The sequence below is a fragment of the Marmota marmota genome, unplaced genomic scaffold, assembly GCF_001458135.2.
Source record: "Marmota marmota marmota unplaced genomic scaffold, marMar, whole genome shotgun sequence".
NCBI classification, from domain to species: Eukaryota; Metazoa; Chordata; class Mammalia; order Rodentia; family Sciuridae; genus Marmota; species Marmota marmota.
This window is the reverse complement of record NW_026000142.1, coordinates 6,856,956-6,880,843: the sequence shown is the minus strand read 5'-3', so window position 1 is coordinate 6,880,843 and position 23,888 is coordinate 6,856,956. Positions and strand designations below refer to the sequence as shown.

Here is a 23,888-nt window from a genome sequence, read left to right as displayed (position 1 = left end):
CATACAAGAGGAAGTGAGGGGAAAGGGAAAAATAATACAAGGGGGAGAAATGAATGACAGTAGAGGGGGTAGAGAGAGAAGAGGGGAGGGGAGGGGAGGGGAGGGGGGATAGTAGAGGATAGGAAAAGCAGCAGAATACAACAGACACTAGTATGCCAATATGTAAATCAGTGGATCTGTAACCGATGTGATTCTGCAATCTGTATACAGGGTAAAAATGGGAGTTTATAACCCACTTGAATCAAAATGTGAAATATGATATATCAAGAACTATGTAATGTTTTGAATAACCAACAATAAAAATTATAAAAAAATAAAAAAAAAATCCTTAGCACACTAATTTCAAAATATTTTATCTTATCTTAAAATAAAATTAATTTTAGAACAAAGTTTCCTTGTTACTCCTACTGTAGCGATTTCTTATAAGTTTTAGTATATGTTAACACCCTATGATGTTTATTCAGTTCTAAATATATTCTTATTTCATTTTGAATTTGTTTTTGCCCTGTAAAATATTTGAAAGTGCTTCATAAATTTTAAATCTAGACTGCAGGAGCCCAGGCCCAGCCCAGACTACCCACACCAGACCCTGCGTGACCCAGTCTCAGAGTAGGCCTGGGTCCACCCCTTCTTCACCCGATGGGCAGACACCCATGGGAGCCTAGCCTCTGGCACAGGACTGCCTCTTCCAACCAGCAGACTACTGCAGGAGCCCATGCCCGGCACAGATCCATCCACACCAACTTGCGCAGGATCCAGGTCCAGGGTAGATCTGAGTTGCCCCCCGACCTGGGAGCCTAAGCCTAACCCACTTCCATTTTGGGACCCTGCAGTCATCACCATAGTTTCCCCATGCAATAATCTGAAACTTTTTTTAAATTTTTTTATTAGTTGCTCAAAACATTACAATGATCTTGACATATCATACATTTAACCTGAAACTTTTTGACAGCAGACAGGGCCTAGAAGCAGCTGCATCTCAGAGCAGGCATCCCAAAGGGAGTGTGAGGCCCACCTTTCAGACCCATTTCTGTAAGACATTGCTTCCATCTTGGGGCACCTCAACTATTATCTCGAGTTACCTCGGCCATTGCCACCACCAACTTTAGATGCAGTAACATACATTGAGGAACACCAGCAGGGTCTGGAAGTGCAACATCACGGTGAGGTACAGACAATCTGCACGGGAACTACAAGAATATAGGGAAGAAACTGTAATATCTCAGATCCATACTGCAAGAAAGGAAGACACACAGACAACATGAAAAAACAAGGGAGGAAAGTGCCCCAAACAAACCAGGATACTGTACTATATAATACTATAATAAAAGAACCCATGGACAGCAAAGTTGGTGAAATGTCAGAGAAGGAGTTCAGAAAATTCATAATTAAATTTTAAATCTAGAAGAGTGGAGAACTGTGTATTTTAATAATAATGCATGGTAATTAGAAAGTGGACTTCATTTACAGGTTTGTATTTATTGAGACTGAATGTAAGGACTAGTTCATAAGTATACTTTGTATTCTATGTGTGCTTAAAAATAACATGGGCTTGATTCTCAGCACAACATGTAAATAAAAAAAATAAAGGTCCACTAACAACTAAAAAATGTGTTAAAAAAACATGGACTTCACTTTTGAGAGCATTGTCAATGGTGTAATACCTACAGTAAGTAAATACAGGTTTGAAGCTATTAAATGCTATTATTTTTATGATTATGACGTGGCTTTTTTATCTCTGCTAATCATAGTTAAAGTCATTTTATCTTTGTATTAATTTAGTTATAGCAGTTTGTGTTGGTAGCTTTGTTCCTGGTATTTCACTTTTACTTATTTATTTTCAATTTGTATTTGTCCTTCAATTTTATAGTTGTTCCCTCTGAATAGCATGGCTGTACAGACATAAGGGTTGGGAGTTGAGCCTTTTGACCCCCAACCTGAAAGCCCCCCTGTTTTAAATAATAGAGTTATCTCATTTGCATTTGCTAATATTACTTACACATTTAAATTGATTTCTGCTATTATTTGTTTCTTCTATTTATTATACATTTTTCTGCTACATTTTTAAAATTTTTCTTCCTCTTCTTTCTTTTCTCATTTGAAAATTACATATTTCCCACTATCTTAGAGGACAATCTAAAAATTGAGCACGTGTCCTTGAATTAACAATGTCTAAAGTAGTCAGCATACATAACCTCTCTTCTCAAAGAATTAAAAAATCATAAACTATTTTAGCTCTAACCTTACCCCATTTTGCATGTTATTGTTTGTTAAGTTAATGATACCTTATTGTAAATGCTCTTAATGTAGTTATTACTGTCATTTGGTTTGTTTATAGTAAATGTCTGTTTAAATCAACTAACATGTTTAACAATTTCTCCCCACACAATGGTATTTGGTCTCATCCCTTTATTCCAACTCTGTATTCTTAATACTAAAGCATTTCTGTTGACTGTAATTTCAGTGGGAATACAATAGTTAAAATGCTCTATTTTCCACCTGAAATTTTCTTATTTCAGCATCATTTATGAAATACATAAATGACTAAACACAGAATTTAAATTGACAAGATTTTTTTTCCCTTGGCATTTAAAATGTATTATTTCATTGCCTGTGAACTCTGTATTTACTGCTAAAAACTTGAGATCACTATTTTTTTCCTTTATATAAATAATTAGATACGCTCTCTCTTCCTCCTTCCCTCTTTCCCTCCCTATCTCTCTCTTTCTCCCTCCCCCACTCCGTGCTGCTCTCCCACTACTATGCTCTTGCTATTTTCATTACAGATATTAAAACATTTCTACAATATTAAATAAATAAATAAATAAATTTGGCAAAACAGCATTTTACAAAATCAACATAAAACAATCAGTAGCTTTCCTACACAGCAATACTAATCAGGCTACAAAAGAAATCAGGAAAACAATCCATTTCACAATGGTCTCAAAAAAGAAAAAGAAAAATGAAATACCCAAGAATAAACCCAACCAAAGAGCTAAAGATGTCTACAATGAAAATTACAGAACACTGAAGGAAGAAACTGAAGAAGACACTACAAGATGAAAAGTCCTCCCAAGTTAATGGACAGGCAGAATTAACATCATTAAGATGATGATATTACCAAAAGTGATATACAGATTCAATGCAATATACAGATTCAATCAAAATACCAACAACATTTTTTATAGAACTAGAAAAAAATCCTAAAATTTGGAAGAATAAAAGAGAATAATCAAAGTAATTCTAAGCCAATGAAGCAATGCTGAAGGTATTAGAATACCTGACTTCAAATTATACTACAAAGCTACTATTAAAGTTCATAAAGTAAGGAAGCATATTTCTAATATTCTATTATAGTATTTCTACTACTAATAAATCCTATTTATTTTTAGAAAACTACTATCATTAAGATGTCAATATCTAATTCACTACATAAAACAATTAAATGTCACTTTGTAAAGGCACAAAGGAAATTTTTCAAAAGAAAATAACAACTTGGAAACAAGTCAACCTGCAATACATAACACCTAGTAGCCCACTTGTTGAAAAGTATATCATGCAGGTAATTTTTTAGAAATAAGAACAATGATTATAACAGATTTACCAGAAAGGGAAAAAGTAAAGATCCTCAACAAATGTGGTCTTTAAAAATAAAATAAAAATAAAATCCTGAAAGCATAATTATAAAGTTTTAATTACCTCCCTAAGTCTGAATATTAATGTGAATATTTTAACCTTCTAATAAACAAACATAGGGACAAAAATAAATAAAACTGTGAATTTAGAACCTAACTATTGGGTGTACAAAAGAATGGAGATGATCTAATTCATCTTACAAATGGGGATATATGTGAAAACAAAGTGTTGTTGTCTGGATCTTAAATATCCCCCAAGGTCATATGTTGAAGGCATGATCGTCAGCCTGAGGTGCTACTGGATGGTGATAAAATATTTAGAAGGTGCGACCTAAAGGAAAGAAGTTAGGTTATTGGAGGTGTGCCCTTGAAGGGGAAATTAGTATCCTGAACGCTTTCTCTCTTTTTGCTTCCCAGCCTCCATAAGGTAAACAGTTTTGCTCCACACACTCCCTGCCATGATAATCCACCTTCTTGTAGGCCTGAAAGGATCGTAAACTGAAAACTTTAAAACTGAGCCAAAATCATTCTTCCCTCCTTTAAGTTGATTATCTAAATGAATGTATCACAGTGACAGAAAGCTAACACACAAGGTAAATTAAGCATACTTTTCCAAGGCCACATAAAGGGTCACTGGTAGACTATGGACTAGAGTTAAAATCCATTCCAGATATTTCCACTATAGTATGCTATCTTACCAGTTTTTGATGCTACCTAAAATGCTCAAGAACTTGATTTTATATACTCTTTTAAAGGGAATAATATTACCAAAAAAATTATTTTAGGGAAATAAGATTACATGTTAAATGCTAATTTTAAGGCAAAATTAAAAGTCATACACATACTTCTTTTTTTTTTTTTTCCAGTGCTGGGGATTGAAACCCGGGTCCTCAAGCATACTAGGAAAGCTCTTCACCACTGAGCTACATCCATAGACACCAAATATTTGTAAGTATGTAGACATAAGAAAATAATTTAAGTTTTAAAAAGACTCTTTAATTAGTCTATGTGCAAAACTCAATTACACTAATGATTCTTTCCTTAGCACAAAAATAATTAAAAAAGAAACAAGTGATCCTAAAAAATATTCACTTACTTATCTTACAAAATTACATATTAAATAAACTTTGTTGAAAGTATGCTAAAACTCATTAATAACTTTAATTAATAAATAAGCCTATATTAAAACTAGATTATTATGATGATGATTTTACCCAATTAATTTCTTTAAAGGATTGCCAAGTTAATAATATAAAAAGCTGTTGTCTTCAAGATGCCTAGCATGGCTGGGATTATGGCTCAGTGGTAAAGTGCTTACCTAGCACATGTGAAGCCCTAGTTTCAATCCTCAGCACCACATAAAAATAAATAAAATAAAGGTATTGTGTCCATCCATATACAACTAAAAAAAAATTTTTTTTAAAGATGCCTAGCATAAGAACGCATAGGTGTAGGTAAAACAGCTAAAGATATCATGATACCTAAATGAGGTTCAAAAATTTTACAAGCAATTTTATGGGAGGGGCACCAATGCTTTTACTAGTATCCAGTCTGCTATTATTTAAAAAATTTCCATTGATCAATATCCAGGTTTTAAAAAATGCAAATTAAGACTTTCTCATCCAGAAGAACATTTCCTTAAGGAAAGTCAAGTAGTAAATCTTAGTGGCTTCAATCTTTAGTCATTCTATTCCACTTCACAACTATCATGTTACCAGCTGGGGCAATTTAATAATACCTCACAAATAGGCAACTATACTTCTAGTTTACATGACATTTGAGTCAATTTTACCTTGAGGGCATATAAAACATCTTCATTTTAATCTCCTATTCATCATCCAGCCCAGTGCCTTATATTATTAGTTGCTAAGCACATACTTGTTGAAAAATATAAACCTGATCACAATTCAAAAGTAGGACAAAGGGTCAAAGCAAAGAACAGAGAATACTAAAAGACAGCCAATTTTTATTCTTGAACATGGAGAACAATTCACCTCAGGAATAAATACGGCCAAAACCACTCATGCAAAAGAAAAATTTCCCACAGTTTTGAAAACTGTGAAGAAAACAGAAACTCACATTTCTATATATTATAAACAAAAGTTCATTTTAAAGTATTTTGTCCCTACTACTGAACTCCACAGGTTTACTCAAGAGGACAGAATAGGTTCAAGATAAAATCACTGAGGCTGTGAACTGTATTGCATACGCCAAAAGTCATGATACACCCTTTAAGCATTGTGAGATAAAGCTGAATATTTAAAAAATCCAAGTAGGTGAAATAACTGGAGAATTTCTGGTATCTTCAAACTTATGAAAAATAAAACAATGAAATGTTAGAACTAGAATATATGTAATGATAAAATGGACTGCAATGTTAGATAGTGAATTCATCAGAGATTAATCAAAGAGTAACCCACAAGGTCAATGGATTGCAATGTTGTTTTTAGTTCAATGCCAAAGGAATGATCATGAAAGTATAAAAGGAATAAAATATTACTTGAAACTAATAGAAGTATTACAATAAAAATTCATAGTTGAAAGATTAGAACCATAAGTTCAAGAAAAAGAGTTTTTTTGTTTTTTTTTTAACCCAAGAAATAGAGGAAAACACTGAATATGAAATGTGGTCATTTTACATTTAAAGGTAGGCAAGATATATATACATACACATATATGTATATATATGCATATATATATATATATATATAAACTCACTGTCCTATATACAGGCTATTATGTAGAAGAAAAACAATCCTCTCAATATAAAAGAATCTATATTAAGATAAATCATACTATAGTTCCAAAGTTTTCATTCCTACAATAAATGAATGATGTATGAAAGAATTATTATTACTGGCTATCAGTATGTAAAGTAAAATTATTGTAAATTTTCAAATTTTCTCCAGAATATATAATTGTGTATCTGAAAGTTTTTATTTTATAAAATGATATTATCATATATTCTGAATGTAGAAATCTGAAGCATAGGCTCAACAATTAAAAGTAAATAAATTATATTAAAGTTGACCTTTGAAACAGACATTGACAATGGATAGTTTAAATCATTACATTCTAAAGGGAAGCATTGCTTAATGCAATCAAACTAAAGGAGACTTTCCTTACCAGAGTGTCTAATTAAAAAATCCTTATATTCTAAAAAGAAATTCTCTAACTTCTATGAATAAGAGAAAAAGAGAAAGAAAATGACTGGACCCAAATGGGCTAACAACATATCATCTGGCAGGAGACCCTTTATATTAATATTCCTTTCTTCACTCATGTAACTTTCTTTCTGCTCATTTCTAAAACAGACAAAAAAGAGAGGGGGGAACCTGACTCACTCTCATTAACCGGGAAACATTGTGAGGATTCCAGCAAACCAAGACAGAATTAAACCGCTCTCAGTTTTAAATACTGCTGAACCAGTAAAAATTCCAGGTCTACCTTCTTTGATCTTTACTCTTGGCATTTTATAACTCTTAGTCACTGGATTTTTGCTTCCAGTGATTCATTTAACTACCTAATTCAGAACTTATTGCATGTTTTGCCCAATACGCAAGGATGGAATAAAAAAGGTATATAAAAAAGGAATAAAAAAGGTAATATCCTAATCCTCAAAGAGAAGAAAAAGAGGGAAGGGACAGAGGAGTCTGGATGTCTTACTTTACAAGGACCTACCATGGGCCAAACAAGCACTAGATTAGGCATTTGGTTACTATGCCAGATTATCTGTAATCAATTTGGCACACACCTCTACCATCACTGCTATAACCATCTTTCTTAACTAAGGCTGGAAACCACATTTCCTATAATCCCCTTCTCTCTATAGTTCCATGTTAATAACCTTATGTTTGAAATGAGTAAGTAAAGTAAGGTCATTTTTTCTCAGGAAATCATGTTGCTTTCTAGATACTAAGGCTTCACATATCTTTCCATCAATTCCCACTTACAGTCCTGGATCATGCTACAGACTTCCCCATGAGTTCCTATTTTTTCATCTACTCAACACTGTTCTTCAGGCTGAGATCATCACCATCAAATTCTCTGTCCTAATGTCAACTCTCAACACTTACTTGGTGTTTCAGGGTAAGATATTTCACTGACAAATTTTCTGATATTCAGCAAAACTATTCTGACCTACAGACAACTTTTTTGAAATCAACATTTCCCACATGCTCATCACTATATAAATACTTTTTTTTAAATATTTAATTTTTAGGTGTAGATGGACACAACACAATGCCTTTATTTTTATGTGGTGCTGAGGATCAAACCTGGGTCCTGTCCGTGCTAGGCGAGCGCTCTACCGCTGAGTCACAATCCCAGCCCACTATATAAATCCTTAATTCCCCACAGAATTGCCCATTTTCCTGATCAAATCACCAGTGGTATATTAAGCTACTGAAAGAATGTAGAGTCTGTGATTCTAGCCCATAAAGAACCTGGAACAATTAGTAGTAATTGTTGGGAGCCGTGTATAATTTATGGGTTTGTTTGAGCCATTAAGGCAGGGAAGCTGCTTTTCTGGGAATTTGTGGGTGAAATTCCCTGGTTTGGGAAAGCCCAGATCATGCTGGCACCCTGCCTTAGCTCACAGCCTTAGGATCAAACTAAGACACCAAAAGATGGGAGTAACCTACCAAGCACCAAACAACCTGTTTGGGCGTAAAACCTACCAAGCACCAAACAACCTGTTTCCTGCAAGATCCCTGCCACACTGAAACCTCTAATGTACTTCCCCTTAAATAAAGGACTGGGGCCTTGTTCAGTTGTTCAGTTCCAATTCCTGTCAGGGATGGAAGATCCATCAGATGCCCCCCTTCAAATCTAATTTCTGGCTTTGTCTTTTATTACTTACTGATTATTTCAGATTTTTTATTTTCCCAGGAGGCTCATATCTCCAAGCAGAAATCTGCTCTAATGGGGTGCTGGTAAATCCAGCAAAAAATCCTATCCAGAAAGTCAGCACAATGAAGTGAAAGAATGACATGAGGCTAGCTAAGTGTGAAGCACAGTTCTGTCACTTAGATACTGTATGTCTAAGACAAAGTACTGAAAATTCTTTGCCGCAGTTTTGCATCTGTAAAATGGAAATTATATCAGTGGCCACTTTACAGGGTAGTTATGACAATTAATAGAATGTAAACAGTAAATACCCAATAAAGGTTGTATAAAAATATAAACTTTGCAATCCTTTTTTTCTTTAGAATGGTCCTCTTATTAGTATCCAGTAACAAAAGAGAGAATAACAGTTATGGAGACATCAAAATAACTACAGATGTAGTATTTTCAGAACCAATCTAAGCTGCTACAAAATAAAATCTCTGGAGCTAGAAATAGTTTAAAAATAATTTTCTAAAACCATATCCTTTCTTTTTTATTTATTAACACTATCATATTTCTGTGCTTCTTGAACTATTCCTAAACTACTATTCCATATGTCTAATAATTTTTCTTGCCTTTATTTTGACAGAGAAAAAGAAATTTAAGATATTCAAAGTCTAAGATATGTATACTCATAAGAGAGGCACATGAAATGAGGAATGAAAATCAAAAGGGACTTTTTGTCTTTAATTATACTCTTAAAATTTCTTACAATAAAAAAGTATTCATGTATTACTTTGTTTTTAAAATTTCATCAAAAAATAATTCAATCACTCAGAATGACAAATTTCAATAAAAACTGATGGTACCTTAACATTAAACGTGAGGTAATGTTAAAATAAGAAACAGAGACAGCTCCTATGTTTGCACTGAAAGGGTACTTTCTGAAAATACAACATTTCATTTTTTCACTTGCAACAGTTCTTTTAAATCATTATTTTTAATTTTAACAAATCTTTAGTGCCACATTTTTTTTCAAGTAACTTTTCTGGCTAATCTTTTTAGCATCTTTGGATAGGAAAAAATGCAGGATAAAAAGTAATACTGGGCCTGCTCACCTTGAAAACCATCTACATCTTATTGAAACTACTGTCTCAAATATGCTACATTCTTTCAGATTTCTATAAATCTTTATTAAGGAAACCAGAGTAGAATGAAATGAAAAATGACTTTTCTCAGTATCCAAACAATACAATAGTGTACCTTGCTGAAGTGTTCTATTCCCTGTTGAACTCTTTGGACATGATAAATGGAAAACTGCCTGTCAGCAGGAAAAAGCAGATGCCATTCTTCTAACGGCAACTTTGGCACAAATCAGGCATTACAGAAGGAAAATAGTTATGGGCCTCTCTCCTTTAACATTGATCTGATCAAGTGAAGGGATCCAAAAGATCCTTGTTGCTTAATCAAAAAGGCTTAAATGCAATAAGGCAAATGCTTGAGTATATTTGGAGTGACTAGATTTAAGAAAAAAATGGATAAGAAAATCACTACATGCTGCTCCATTTTCACTCTCAATTCAAAATTACACATTTTCCCCAGAGCAGGTTTCATAGTATCCATTTTGGAGGTAAAGAAGCAAATTATAACACAAGAATATTAAAACAAATATATTCTAGTAGTTCTCACATACATATGCCAACAATGAGCTTGCTGATATATTGCTCCTAATTTTTTTCTTTTCTTTTTTAACATCAACTTCCACAAGGCAGAATAGCCATCAAAAGATTTTATTAACTTTAACACTGCTTCACTGTGAATGACAGTGATGGCAATGTTCCTGCATAAACTTGACAAGGAATATTACTAAAACTGAAAATAAAAAGAAAAGTTATATTGAATCTAATATTTAATGAGAATGAACTCAGTTACACAAGTTATTAAGTATATATGTGCCCAGCTTCTTACCAATAATCCTGTACTAAGGAAAGAAACAGTAATGTTCTGGTATCAGATTAGAGTACCATAAGAGAAAAACCATACCTATTAAGAAAGCTACTTAGTAACCAAATGTTTGACAAAACTGCATTCATGCCTCAACAAATGTTCATCTACCGATCTCAAAAAAGATGAGAGTTAATTCAAGCTATCTGGGTTTGATTCCTTTTGTGCTGTTTATTCTCTGGAAGATCACAGGTAAGTTACTTCAGTTTCATTATATATAAAATGGGAGCTATAATAATTAAATCCATCTTAAGGGAAGTAACCTGTGAAATTTGGTACACTGGTATATAATGAGCCCTTAATAAATTTCAGGTTGCTAAATCCTATTATTAAACCAGTTTATGTAAAAGGAAACAAATACCCTCCCCATCCTGCCCCATCCTTTTCTGACTTAACTACCTTTGGAAAATGTAATGAAGTCAAAATCCAAGCATTAGCAAGAAATACAAAATAAAATGGCTGCATTTGGTAGTAGTAGTAGTAGTAGAAACACACCAGAACTTAATGTAAATATTTTAGCATGTGAATTTCTTCCTTTACCCTTTGACTTCCTTCCTAATTTGATGTTATTTTTAAACATAAAGACAAAAAGTACAAAACGTAAGAAAGTAATAGAAGGGGCAGGATGGGGAGGGTATTCATTTACTTTTACACAAAATGATTTAACTATAGTATTCAGCACCTAAAATTTCTTGAGTGCTCATTATATGCCAGTGTACCAAATTTCACAGGTTATCAATAAAAATGGGACTTCAATCTAAAGCATCCCTAATCATTTTATATTTTTTACTTGAAATAAAATCCCTTTCATTAAACAAGTTAAGGAAAAGGAAGTAAACAAAAGTAATCAAGTTTCTAAATAGTGGAGATTTTTTTTGGAGATTCAATATGTATTTGAATTCTCATAAATAAGAAAAATCCACGTTACATATCGTAAAATTAAATGGCCCTGGCATCTTGTCTTTGATGTTATTTTTACCAATATCTTAGAATGATGTTGGTCTTGGGTTTAACATATATACCTTTTAAAATGTTGAGGTAGTTCCTAGTATGCCTAGTTTTTCTAATGTTTGAGCATGAATGAACACTGTATTTTGTCAAATACTTTTTGTGCATCTCTTTAAATAGTCATGTTATTATTGTCTATTGATGTGATGAATTATGTTTACTGATTTCCATTTGTTTAACTAACTTTGCATGAGAGACATTTTTTATTTTCAATGTCTGCCTCTTCTTCAGGGAAATATAAAAATATTTTTAGGATTAGTTATCATTGTTTGTTTTGTTAACTGTTAATTTAGAGTGCCTTTATTTTTCTCCTTTAAATTAAAATTAAGTTTTCTTAAAAGTTCCTTTCAGAAATCCATAATAATCTCTATATTGTTATCCCTTAAAAGATCTTAGGAACTGACTTTCTTAACAAGACTCCTAAAGTGCAAGAAGTAAAATCAAGAATCAACAAATAGGACAGAATCAAAATTAAAAAGCTTCTTCACAGCAAAGGAAACAATTACGTAAGAGAGAGTTTACAGAATTGGAAAAAGTCTTTGCCACAGGCACCTCAGATAGAGCATTAATCTCCAGGATATATAAAGAACTCAAAAAACTTGACACCAAAAAAACAAATAATCCACTCAGACACTTCACAGAAGAAATACAATCAACAAATATATGAAAAAAAGTTAAACACCTCTAGCAATTACAGAAATGCAAATCAAAACTATACCAAGAGTTCATCTCACTCCAATTATCAAGAATACAATTAAAAATAAATGTTGGTGAGGATGTGAGGGAAAAGGTACACTCATATATTGCTGGTGGGACTGCAAATTAGTACAACCACTCTAGAAAGCATTATGGAGATTACTCAGAAAATTTGGAATGGAACCACCATTTGACCCAGTTATCCCACTCCTGGGCATATACTCAAAGGACTTAAATCAGCATACTACAGTGACATGGCCACATCAATGTTTATTACAGCAGCTCAATTCACAATAACTAAACTATGGAACCAACCTTAGTGCCCTTCAACAGAGGAATGGATAAAGAAAATGTGGTATATATACACAGTGGATTTGCCAGTAAATGATTGGAACTTAAGACTATCATGCTAAGTGAAATAAGACAATCCCAAAAAAACAAAGGCTAAATGTTCTTTGATATGCAGATGCTAGCACCTGATGAGGGGAAGGAGTAGGTAAGAACAGAAATATTCTAGACTAGACAAAGAGAAATGAAGGGAAGGGAGAGAGTTTGAGATTAGGAAAGATCATAGAATGAATTGGACATTACTTTCCTATGTTCATATATAAATACACAACCAGTGTAGTTCCACGTCATGTACAACCGTAAGAATGGGAAGTTATACTTCCTTGTATTATGTCATTCTACTGTCATATATAATTAAAAAGAACAAATACATTCTACTGTCATATATAACTAAAAGAATAAATTAAAAAAAATCTTTAAAAAGTCTCCCAGCCGGGCGTGGTGTTACATGCCTGTAATCCCAGCCGCTCGGGAGACTAAGGCAGGAGGACTGTGAATTCAAAGCCAGCCTCAGCAAAAGCGAGGCACTAAGCAACTCAGTGAGACCCTGTATCTAAAAAAATACAAAATAGGGCTGGGGATGTGGCTTAGTAGTCTAGTGCCCCTCAGTTCAATCCCCAGTACGAAAAAAATTAAAAATTAAAAAAAAAGTCTCCCATAACAATTTGTAATTGCAAGCCAACCCTAATGAATTTGGAGCAGAAATTTTTTTCTACAGATGTAATGGAAAATACCCACACACATCAAACTTTTACTTTGTCTCAGGTTGGTAAAGAAGCCTGGAAATAGAAACAAACTTTCTACAGGAAATTCTTTAAATCTTAGCCTCAGAAGAAAAAAAAAAAAAGCCAAAAGACTTGCCTACAGATTTCTCAGAAGAGGAAATACAATTGATATACCTATAATAGATGCTCAGAATTACTGGTATTTAGAAAAATGTAATTTAAATGACAATATACTTTTTTTTCCCCATTCTTTACTTTGGAAAACATTAAAACATTGAACAAGTTTACAAACCAAAAAAAAACATTAGCCATCGCTGGTATGTGTAAACTGGTGTGGAAAACATGTCATTATCTACTAAAATTAAAGATACAGATAGTCTATAATTCAGCGAATCTACACTTTAGTACATACCCTAACTCCGTTACCATTCTGCAAGAAACATTAACAAAAATATTTATACCAAACCATTAATAATAGAAAAGCATGGAAACACGACAAAGGAAAAACTCAATAATAGCCTATTCATTAGAATAGATATACATTAGAATAGCTATTCAATAGAATAACTATATATTAGTGAAGTAAACTACAACTATATGGATCAGTATTTATGAATTAAATTGACATGTTGGAAAAAATATCAAACTACAGAAGAAGTTTGACTCCAATAACACAAAATTTAAAACCTGAAAGACTAAACAATATGTATTATTGTGAGTAAATAGGTTTGAAATATATTTAAAAGAATTAGAGAATGAGAAATATGAAGTTAGAGGAAGAGGTGACCTCTGGGCTAGATAGTAGGGGATGAGATTGCCAAAGATTTACAGGGGACATTCAAAGTTTTGATATTATTCTCTTTGAAGCTGAGTGGTGGATATAATTCCTTATTATTATACTTTCAACTGAGCACATTAACTACAAAGTCTCAAGCAAATATGGCATATTTCATAACACAGAAAACAAATTCTTAAAAATAACCAAGTGATAATCTTTCTTTGACCCCTCAAGAATATACTTATACTTTGTCTTTTCTTTGCCTCTTAACTTTCAGCTATAACATATTATGATTATGATTAAATAAGTAATAAATTACCGTATTTCTTATTGGAATCTTCTTGGGTTCTGGTGGCACATCCTGTGGAACAAATTTCACTGGTTCCTTAATCTGCCTCCTTGATCGTTTGGTCCCATCCGGTAAAGTTTCCATGGCCATGTCTGCTTCCATGTCACTGCTCCCCGCCTGGTCACATTCTGAGCACTGCCTACATAAATTTAGAAACATAAATTAATTAAGTAAATAATAATATATTTGTCATCTTTTAGCTTTAGCTATAGATTCTAAAAGAACAAAATCCAGGTATATGTGAAAAATATATACACATAAGGGAGTGTGATAAGATTAAACATACAGAAACACATGTATTCCTCTCAGAATGAGTATCATGACTCAGGTATATAACAATTTACATGTACACTTGTAAGTATCATAAGAAAACACACAACAATGTTATATGTCTAAATGAACCAACCTAAGAGATTCAACACTGGTTAAAATGGCAATTTCCCTTGGGAAATCAAAACTTTTCTTAAGTGACATATACTATAACATCTAAAAAATCACAATTCTTCCTGGACCCTGATTCTACTTCATGCCTCAATTATCATAGCTTTTTAATTATAGTTAATGACAAGTTGTGTTGAATATATTAAAAAAAACAATAGAAATATGGTCTAAGAAAAGTTGAACAAATATAAATGGTCATTTTCGTTGGTGGCCTATGCTACCTCTAATAGAAGAAATATAAATTTGCCTACAAAAGGAATTTGTTAAAGCACCATTTATGAAGCATTTGTAATGCTTCATAAATGGTTCTCTTCTAATGCTATACAGCATTAGAAGATAACTGAGCGTGAAACTTAGATCTAGCCTAGACTATCCAGTAGAACTTTTCATGATGCTAGAATTATCCATCTCCACATTCCAGCATAGTAGCCATTATATGAGAAACTGAATTTTAAATTTACATTTTAATTCATTTAATTTTAATAGCCACGTGTCTAGTGATTAACACCTGAAACACAGAAAACTAGTCAATGATTGCTGCAAGTCTTTATGTTGTCAATTAAGAAAGCCCACTTCAAAAACTTAAAACCAGTTGTTAAAAGTAAATTTTTATTCATGTATTTTCTTCAAACTTAAAAAAATGATCAGAAAATACTTTTATAAAATTCTAAAATTGTAGTAGTATTCTCTTTATAAATATGGTTATAATACATAAAATCATATATTTACATGTTTATATTAGTATCATTAAATGTAATTTATAATTCATCAAATATTTTCAAAGATGTCTCAATTTATTCTCCATCAAAATTTATATCTCCCCTTCATTAATACTGTAAACTTAGTATTAAACTAATAGTTGGGGACTTTTTTCTTTGGTATTGGTGATTGAGCCCAGGTGTGTTTAATCACTGAGCAATATCCCAGCCCTATTTTATGGTTTAATTTTTCTTTGGAGACAAGGTCTCAAAATAAATAAATTGCTTAGGGGGCCTCCCTTAGTTACTGATGCTGGCCTTGAACTTGTAATCCTCCTACCTCTGCTATCAGAGTTTGCTAGATCCCAGGTGTGCAACACCACACTCAGCTTAAACTAATATTTAGCTTTAAAAGTGACAGCTTTAAATTCTGAATCGCAGTTTATTTGATTTTTTAATGCAAAAACATTAATTGCCAAAAAGCCAAACAATATTAAGTATTAACTTAAACATTTTAAAATATTTATTTTTTAAGTATAATTGGCCACCAAAAATTAAAACAAAAAAACTGCCAATGAGAGAATAAAGACATACTTTATCATGTGTTACTGAGAAAATTCTTATTATCTATTGCTAGAGCAATGAAGCTCTTTACTCCTTAGACTCACAAATTACCACCAAAATAAAAAGACAACAAAAAATACACAATTGTTCCTGTATCTATCCAAATGAAAACTTCATAGAATTGTAGATCTTAGATCTTACTAATAAATAATTAATTCCATAGCAATTTGTAAATCAATGGATGTGAAACTGATGTGATTCTGCTATCTGTGTATGGGGTGAGGGGGGGAGTTCATAACCCACTTGAATCAAAGTGTGGAATATGATATGTCAAGAAATTTGTAATGTTTTGAACAACCCACAATAAAAAAAATTTAAAAAAAAAATAAAAAAAAAATAATTAATTCCACAACCATTTAAACTGATATATTTATAAAATATATTAAATTATATTATAAACAAGGACCAATTGCTTGCTTTTATATCCTTAAAATACATAACCTTAATGCTGAATGCACATTTCAATCAGTTGAATGAAATTTAGCCAAATTTCTCATATAGTTCTAATTCATTTTTAAATACATGAGTCCCTGAGGTATAAAAACAAATATGATTTTGTCTGAATTGCTTTTTTTTTAACTAAAATATTTTCTCTTTTTTTCTTTTTCTTTTCGTGGCCATTATTCATTGGGACGTTGTTTAATTATGCTCATTCCAAACATTCCCACTAAGAATTATAATCCCTTTTGGATGACAAGGAAATTATCCTCAGAGTACCCAGATAATAGAAAACACTGATCAATTCAGAAAATCAAGAGTTTTATAACTGCCAATGCTTAATGAATCCATTCCTATTTCAAGACAAGTGCTGCATGATTTGTGTTACACATAGCATCTACACAAATGGACATGACTTCTTCCCAGTCTTCCTATGAAACTCCATGGTCTCTCTCTCTCTCTCTCTCTCTCTCTCTCTCTCTCTCTCTCTCTCTCTCTCTCTATATATATATATATATATATATATATATACACACACACACACACACACACACACACACAGAGATATATAGTTATATCTCCTTGTATCTTGTATACATATATATATATATGATGTATCATATATCCTTTAAGATACAAAAGCATCTTTGCTGTAAGAATCCATATATTAAATCTGAAGAAATAAAAACCTACAATAAAGCCACAGTCAATACTGTGTGATGGATAATACTGTGTGATGCAATCAAATGATATTTTGAGGAAAAATCATCACTTGGTTTCTTTTAATAATCCCCTATACTGCTATTATCCTTGAAATTATCTAAATTCACTTTAGTCCTCCCCACTCCATATATATATATATATTTGTAAATGGACAGAATATCTTTATTTATTTATTTTTATGTGGTGCTGAGGATCAAACCCAGTACCTCACAGGTGCGAGGCAAGTGCTCCAATACTGAGCCACAACTCTAGCCCAGTCCTCTATATTCTTACTTAATTTTTTACTTAATACATTCTATTAGAGTCATAAAATTTTATATTTCCATGCAAAGTATTAAAAATAACCTAAGGAAAAAGTCAATTAACTAAAATGAATTTGAAAATTATAAATAATGAAAAATCAAGTAAGGGATTAAGCCAAACACTGGGTCACAGTTACCAAATAAGGGAACAGTAACAGGAACCTTTGTCTAATAAAAGAATTAGTAAGAATTAGGTAGGGACTAAAGCAACAATCAGTCAGTGATATACTAGTAAATGTCCAACAAAGGGCTCTCTGGGGGGAAAGCTTTAATTTAAAGCGTCTGTGATATGAATATGAATACTCCAACCACGGAAATTTCAGACTACTAACATGGCATCAAAGAATATGGAATGGGGAAATATGAGTAGTTGCAATCGTTGCTGTTTTTCTACAACATAGATACTAACCTCCAGAGCACAGCTACAACTTCCTAATAAAATGAACACAAGAGTCCTGAAGAGATGAAACACACTTAAATGTGTTTGAGGAACACACAAAACTTTTTGAACTGATAACAATTTGAGGATTTGGGGTTTGGTCTTTTCTAAAACTGGAAAAGTATTTTGTTTAAAAAGAACACTCATGTTCATTCAAAAGTTTTTCTTTCCTTTTATTATCCTTTATATAAGTCAGTCTTAAAAATTTGAACATTACTCTCTCTTGGACTTAAGGAAAGAATAAAACTCATTATAAGCTTTTATCAAACATCCATAGTGATTCAATAGAATCAAATAAATGAAAAAAAATTCAAAACCATATGTCAAATGATCTAGATTTCCAAAGAATGGCTGGCTGAACTTAATTTAACTAGCATAAATAATAACAGAAGTATTGGTGGCACTAATTCAGAAATAAGATACTAATTCCAAACAAATGCATGTATATGGAGGCAAATTTTGATAAATTAATTCAATTTCAAAATAAAAATAATTCATTTGAGAAACTTCTAACAATAAATTAAAAGAAAATTATAAACACACCAGACAGAATTCACACCTCAAATAAGAATCCACTACTGATCACAAAATAGCCAAAATTAACTGAAAATTCATTTCTCAAAGACTGTTACAACAGTTTTATTCATGTGATACCATATAACAATTATTTATGAAAATATTGATTTTAAAAAATGTGTGAAAGACTTTATGTTATGCATGATAACGTATTTCCTATCTTATAGAGCTGAAATAAAAAGTAAACTGGCTTCAACATCTAGCTCTCCTCCACTTAACTCACCAATAACTGTTTTTGGTCTTTCTTGGCATCCTTGTAAGAGGAGGATCCAGACATCCAAGATGGTAATGGAGTTTGCAAGTATCACACAGCAAAAGAAGATGTTGATCATGGTTCTTCTTACAAATTCCACAACTGTGAATAAAGTCAGAAAATAAGAATTAGATTAACTGTCATAGTGAAACAAATTATAACATTTATTAAATTTTAAATTTTCATATTTATTAACAAAATATTTGTTCTGTTATGAGAAGATATTTTATTAGTAGCACAGGTCTTTTTATAATGTCAGTAACTGTTAGTTCTAAATACTTTTGAGAATGTTAAAAAATAGCTTGGATCTGGTATAAACCTAAATGAGTCAAGCCTTTCAAAATAGCACATAAGCTTATTTATTCTCAACATCATTTAATTTTAATTATTACTTAAAGACTATTTAATGTTGGTTTAACTTTTCTATAGAAACTAATTTTGAAATAAAAGAATTTTATAATTTTCAAAAACTTCTCTAAAACCACAAAGAAATTACTTCACAAACATATTCAGTTTACTTTCAACCATTATAAACCTTGCTAAGAGCCAGAATTATATAAATAAGCTAAATGTTTAAGTTAAGTCTCTTTTCAAGATCAGATTTTGAGTCCTAAAAAATATCAACTAATATGCACTACAAATATTAAGGGTTTTACAATTGTTGTTACTTATATTTAGACTTTATTGTTTTTGTTTGTTTGTTTTTCAGGAATCTAATTTTTCTTGTAGAAAAGGTAATTTACTTCTGAGAATACAAGCAGCATGACCTGAAAATTTAGTGTATATTTTTTAATTTATATTGGGAATGTACAGAGTGAAGAAAAAGTTGTTAAGAACCTAAAAGAACCATTCATTCATAGAAAAAATAAAAGAAATAATAATGTTTCGGTTCTTTCTTAATACTCCTAAGGGAAGAAGCCAAAAGAAAAGCCAAAACTAGTACTTGATCTCAGAATTAAAAAGAAAAATAATATAAAATATACTCTAAAACAAAAATGACATGTAGTCATTAAAGTCAGAAGTATGATGGTTTCAAATGAACCAGCTATGTTTGGGAAAGCCATAACGATTACATGCTTATGCTTATATTATACATTAAGACAACAGAGGGCCGTTTCCATATTTCAAGGAAATTATTTGCTATTACCTGTGGAGAAAGTCTCCAATAAAGAATTGAAAATAGTTATGGAGACTGATACTGTTGCTACTGTTCTATTTCTAAGAAAGACATTATGAGAAGCACATTTATGTACTTATATAGACGTGTATACACAACATACACAGGTATAGGTATATATCTATGTGTATGGACACCTGTATGCATATACACACATATAAACAACAGCATTTTCTAAACTGCTCTCACTTATCAATCTAAATTACACCAAAAAAAGTGAGACTGTACCCAATTTAGAAATAGAAGTCTTGACTATGTAAAATTATTATATAATGGTGAACATGGTAAAAATATTGAACATAAAAAGTAAAGAACAAAAATATTCCGGAAACAAAATTATTGCAACTGAGCAAAAAGAGTACAGATAGCCTTAAAATTAAAATTTATCTTCATTATCCACTCCCTACAAAGACAGTAGATTCACACTACATGATATCTATAACTATTTAAAAACACAAAACTTCACAATTCATTCAAGTAAAATAAACTGTAAATGGCCATTTATTAAGTGTGTTGCTTTAATTATTTAAACCATAATCACATTTTCAAAGCATCTTTCCAATTCCCCAAATAGAACTCACTTACATAGAGCTTATACAGATATATCCCCAATTACTTAAAAGATATAAAAAGTCCTTTATCTCATTAAAAGAAACAAAAGTCTCTTATCATTGAACCTTGAAATCATCTTTGATCAAATGAACTTCATATGCATTTAATTTAAATTATTGTATGGAGATGATTCACTCAAATATTTGAAGTATTTTTTACAAATATTAGTTAAAAAAATATAAAACATTATTCTATTATAATTTCATTACTTACCTATAAAGTACTGTAGGAAGAGTAGATGTCTTTTGTGTGCCTCCTTCTTTTTTACTTGGTTTTCTCTCCTTGGGTGCTCTCAAAATTGCTGGTATGTTCAACTTCTATTGATTTGAACAAATGCAGTATATGTTGTTTTAAAGATGAAATATAAAGCAACATTTTCCTCTATATGCCACTGGAGCCAACTAAATGTACTAGGATAGTGAGGGGAAATCTGCTTTACCAGCTATTACGTTGGCAAAAAGAAATAAGTTTTTGTCTAACAATCACTTCTATTAGAAACCTATAATTACATACTTTTATCCATTTTCAGTGGTATATTAAAACATTATGAAAATTAAATTACTTTATATTGAAAAAGTGAAAGATGAGAATAGTGTATAGGAGGTTTAAAAAAAATAACATAATTCACTTGACAAAAAAAAATATCGAGGCCGTTTATTTTCCTCAACATCCCAACAATATTGGTGCTCCATAGGTTAATTAGAAAAATTATCTTATTGGACCAAATTCTCCAACAAAAGTGTATGAGATTCTCTTTGGGTTTCTACTAATCTGTAGAATGCTGGCTTCTCAGACAGCAACCATCTATCAAAGTCATTTCTTAGTGGCCCGGTGGGTCCACATCTGCTCAGCCAACTGGAAAAAAAAAGTCTCAGGCAAACAGTAAAAACAAATTCTATTTCAGTTTTGCATTGTATATTTGCACAAGGAAATTTGTAAGCCTCTATGGAAAGTCATTTAATAAATAAAAATGTCTTTTATAGTGAATAATTTTTTACATTGAATAGGAGGTTCTTTTGAGACAAACTTGCAATTCCAGCTAAAATGTAATGGCAACTAGGTAAATAAACTAAACCTTTGCGCTCAACATTACCTTCTCTAAATATCAAATACAAAAACACACCATAATCTTCAAAAACCCACCAACAATCTATCATCAGGAATAAAGATTAGTTCTTTCAGAGCCAATTCCTCATTCTCATCTTTAAAAATAAATTATTCTTGATTATACTTGATTATACCACGAATATTCTGTTCACAAAAAAGCTAGCATGAAACAATAAAAATCAGAATGAATTAGTTCATTAAATAATACATCTACACAAATTATGTGATAAATTTGACTCTTTGTAAATATCTTAAAAAATTAATGAAAAAATATATTTTTTAAAAAAAAATCTCCACAAATAAAACTTTTTTATTTTTTTTTTGGTAGTACTAGGGTTTGAAACCAGGTCCTTCCCACATGCTAAGCAAGCACTCTACCACTGAGCTTCATCCCCAGTCCTAAAACTACTTTTATATTAGAAGTACTGGTTCTTAATCATCCTTAAAAATATCTCTTAAATTATTAGAAAAAAATCTTAACTTATTAATTATTTACATGGTACTAAAAATGGCATTTAAAAAATTTCATTTAGCAATATTTTTTTTCAACACCAAGAACTTTAACAGGCTAAAAGTATTTGAGGATAAAGGACTTTTTTTTACAACTACAATAATAGCTACTGTTGAAGGGGAAAAACTACACTTAAGTTTGAAAAACTATCCTTTACACAGCTCAAAAGCAAATTAACATGAAAATGACTCTCTGCAGTTTCTTTTTACATTTAAATTTTTATACCCAAATAAAATAAAGAACTGAATATAACACAAGAACATAAAAGAAAAAATATGGCAAAAAATCCAAAACTTATTTTAAAAGAAGGTGGTATAAAAAAGAATGTGGCAGAACTCATGCTTCAAATCTTAGTTCATCAATAAATGACAGGTCAATCAGTTTGAGCAAATGAAAAATTTTTGCAAGCAAGATAGCAGTTGAAACAACGAAATTAAGCTACAGGTTTCAGTAGGCAGCTTCCAATGCTTTAGATGTATTTCAGGCAGAAATCATTATCCAAGAGGATGAGACTCTGATCAAAGAAAATTCTTCAGTTAGTGAAGTGACAGTCATGTCAGAAACCTAGTCTTTGAAAATCAGAGTGCATAAGAATTGAAGAAAGCAATTGGAAAGAAACTAACCTGCCCTGTGATTCTGCCTAGTAAGGCCCAAATTCCTTGCCCTTCACTTCGAAGTTTTCCATTCAGATTTTGTAGTTCTTCTAATGATTCACATAGCTACAAAGTGAGTAAGTCAAATTAGTAAAATTCCTTATGTAGGAATTTAAATAATTTATCAATAAATATGCAATATCTACATTTAAATTCCATATATTTTAAAAATATTCAAGTCATAATACCTCTGAGAGACAAGGCTATCCAATTAATTACAAACATCAACAGAATGTAAGCATTCTGTCTTATGATGACACACAGTTATATATTTCATTATAGTTTGTTATATAATTTTACAATACTCTGCTAATTAATCCTTGCTTCCAACAAGACATATTTCTATCATTTTCGCCATGATCAAGCTAAGAATCACAGGACTTTGTAAACTGGCTAAGATCACAGAACTACCAAGAATCCCCAGGTCTTCCAAGTCTAACCAAATCTTGTTACTACAGTGGCTGGCTGACCACTAAAACTTACTTTTATTATTTTTTAAATTCACTTGAAATGTTCTCCAACAATAAGTTAATACTAGTTTTATTTGCTTATGTTACTAAGTACCTGACGCTAGCCACATTTTGTTTTTATATATATTATTTCTCTCCTCATCAGAATGAAATGTACACTGAAAATTTAAATTGAAAAGTATTTCCATATAAAAAGTTATGTTACAATACAACTCAAGGTAAAAACAATAATTTAAAAATAAGTTTCAAATTTTTCTACAAACTAGAGAAGCTCTATAGTGATACTGTGTGCATGTTAGGAATAAGGAATGAAGTCAGATGCATGAACTCCAACTCTAGGACTTGACTACTACTACTATGTGAGCCTGGGCAAATTACCTAAACTTTTCAGGACTCAGTTTCCTCCCTGAAAATGTTAGCAATAATCATTATCTATGCTACAAAATTAAGGTAAGAAGCAAATGAGTTGGTATATATAAAAAGATCAGAATTAT

The 23,888-nt window shown here is 31.5% G+C and overlaps 1 protein-coding gene across 5 annotated transcripts in view; it reads right to left on the bottom strand.

Annotated features, from left to right (window-relative positions):
• Positions 1 to 23,888, bottom strand: part of Phf14 (PHD finger protein 14) — a 183,694-nt gene that overhangs the window by 107,680 nt on the left and 52,126 nt on the right. For all 5 annotated transcript variants that reach the window (XR_007341522.1, XR_007341523.1, XM_015488259.2 and 2 more), the window contains 4 exons: positions 22,895 to 22,990; positions 20,867 to 20,970; positions 18,835 to 18,966; positions 14,341 to 14,509 (listed from right to left, as the gene is read on the bottom strand). Coding sequence is in view for 3 of the 5 variants with exons in the window: in XM_015488259.2 (XP_015343745.2) it covers positions 14,341 to 14,509; positions 18,835 to 18,966; positions 20,867 to 20,970; positions 22,895 to 22,990 (501 nt within the window). In the remaining 2 variants the exon portion in view is untranslated. The remainder of the gene's footprint in view (positions 1 to 14,340; positions 14,510 to 18,834; positions 18,967 to 20,866; positions 20,971 to 22,894; positions 22,991 to 23,888) is intronic.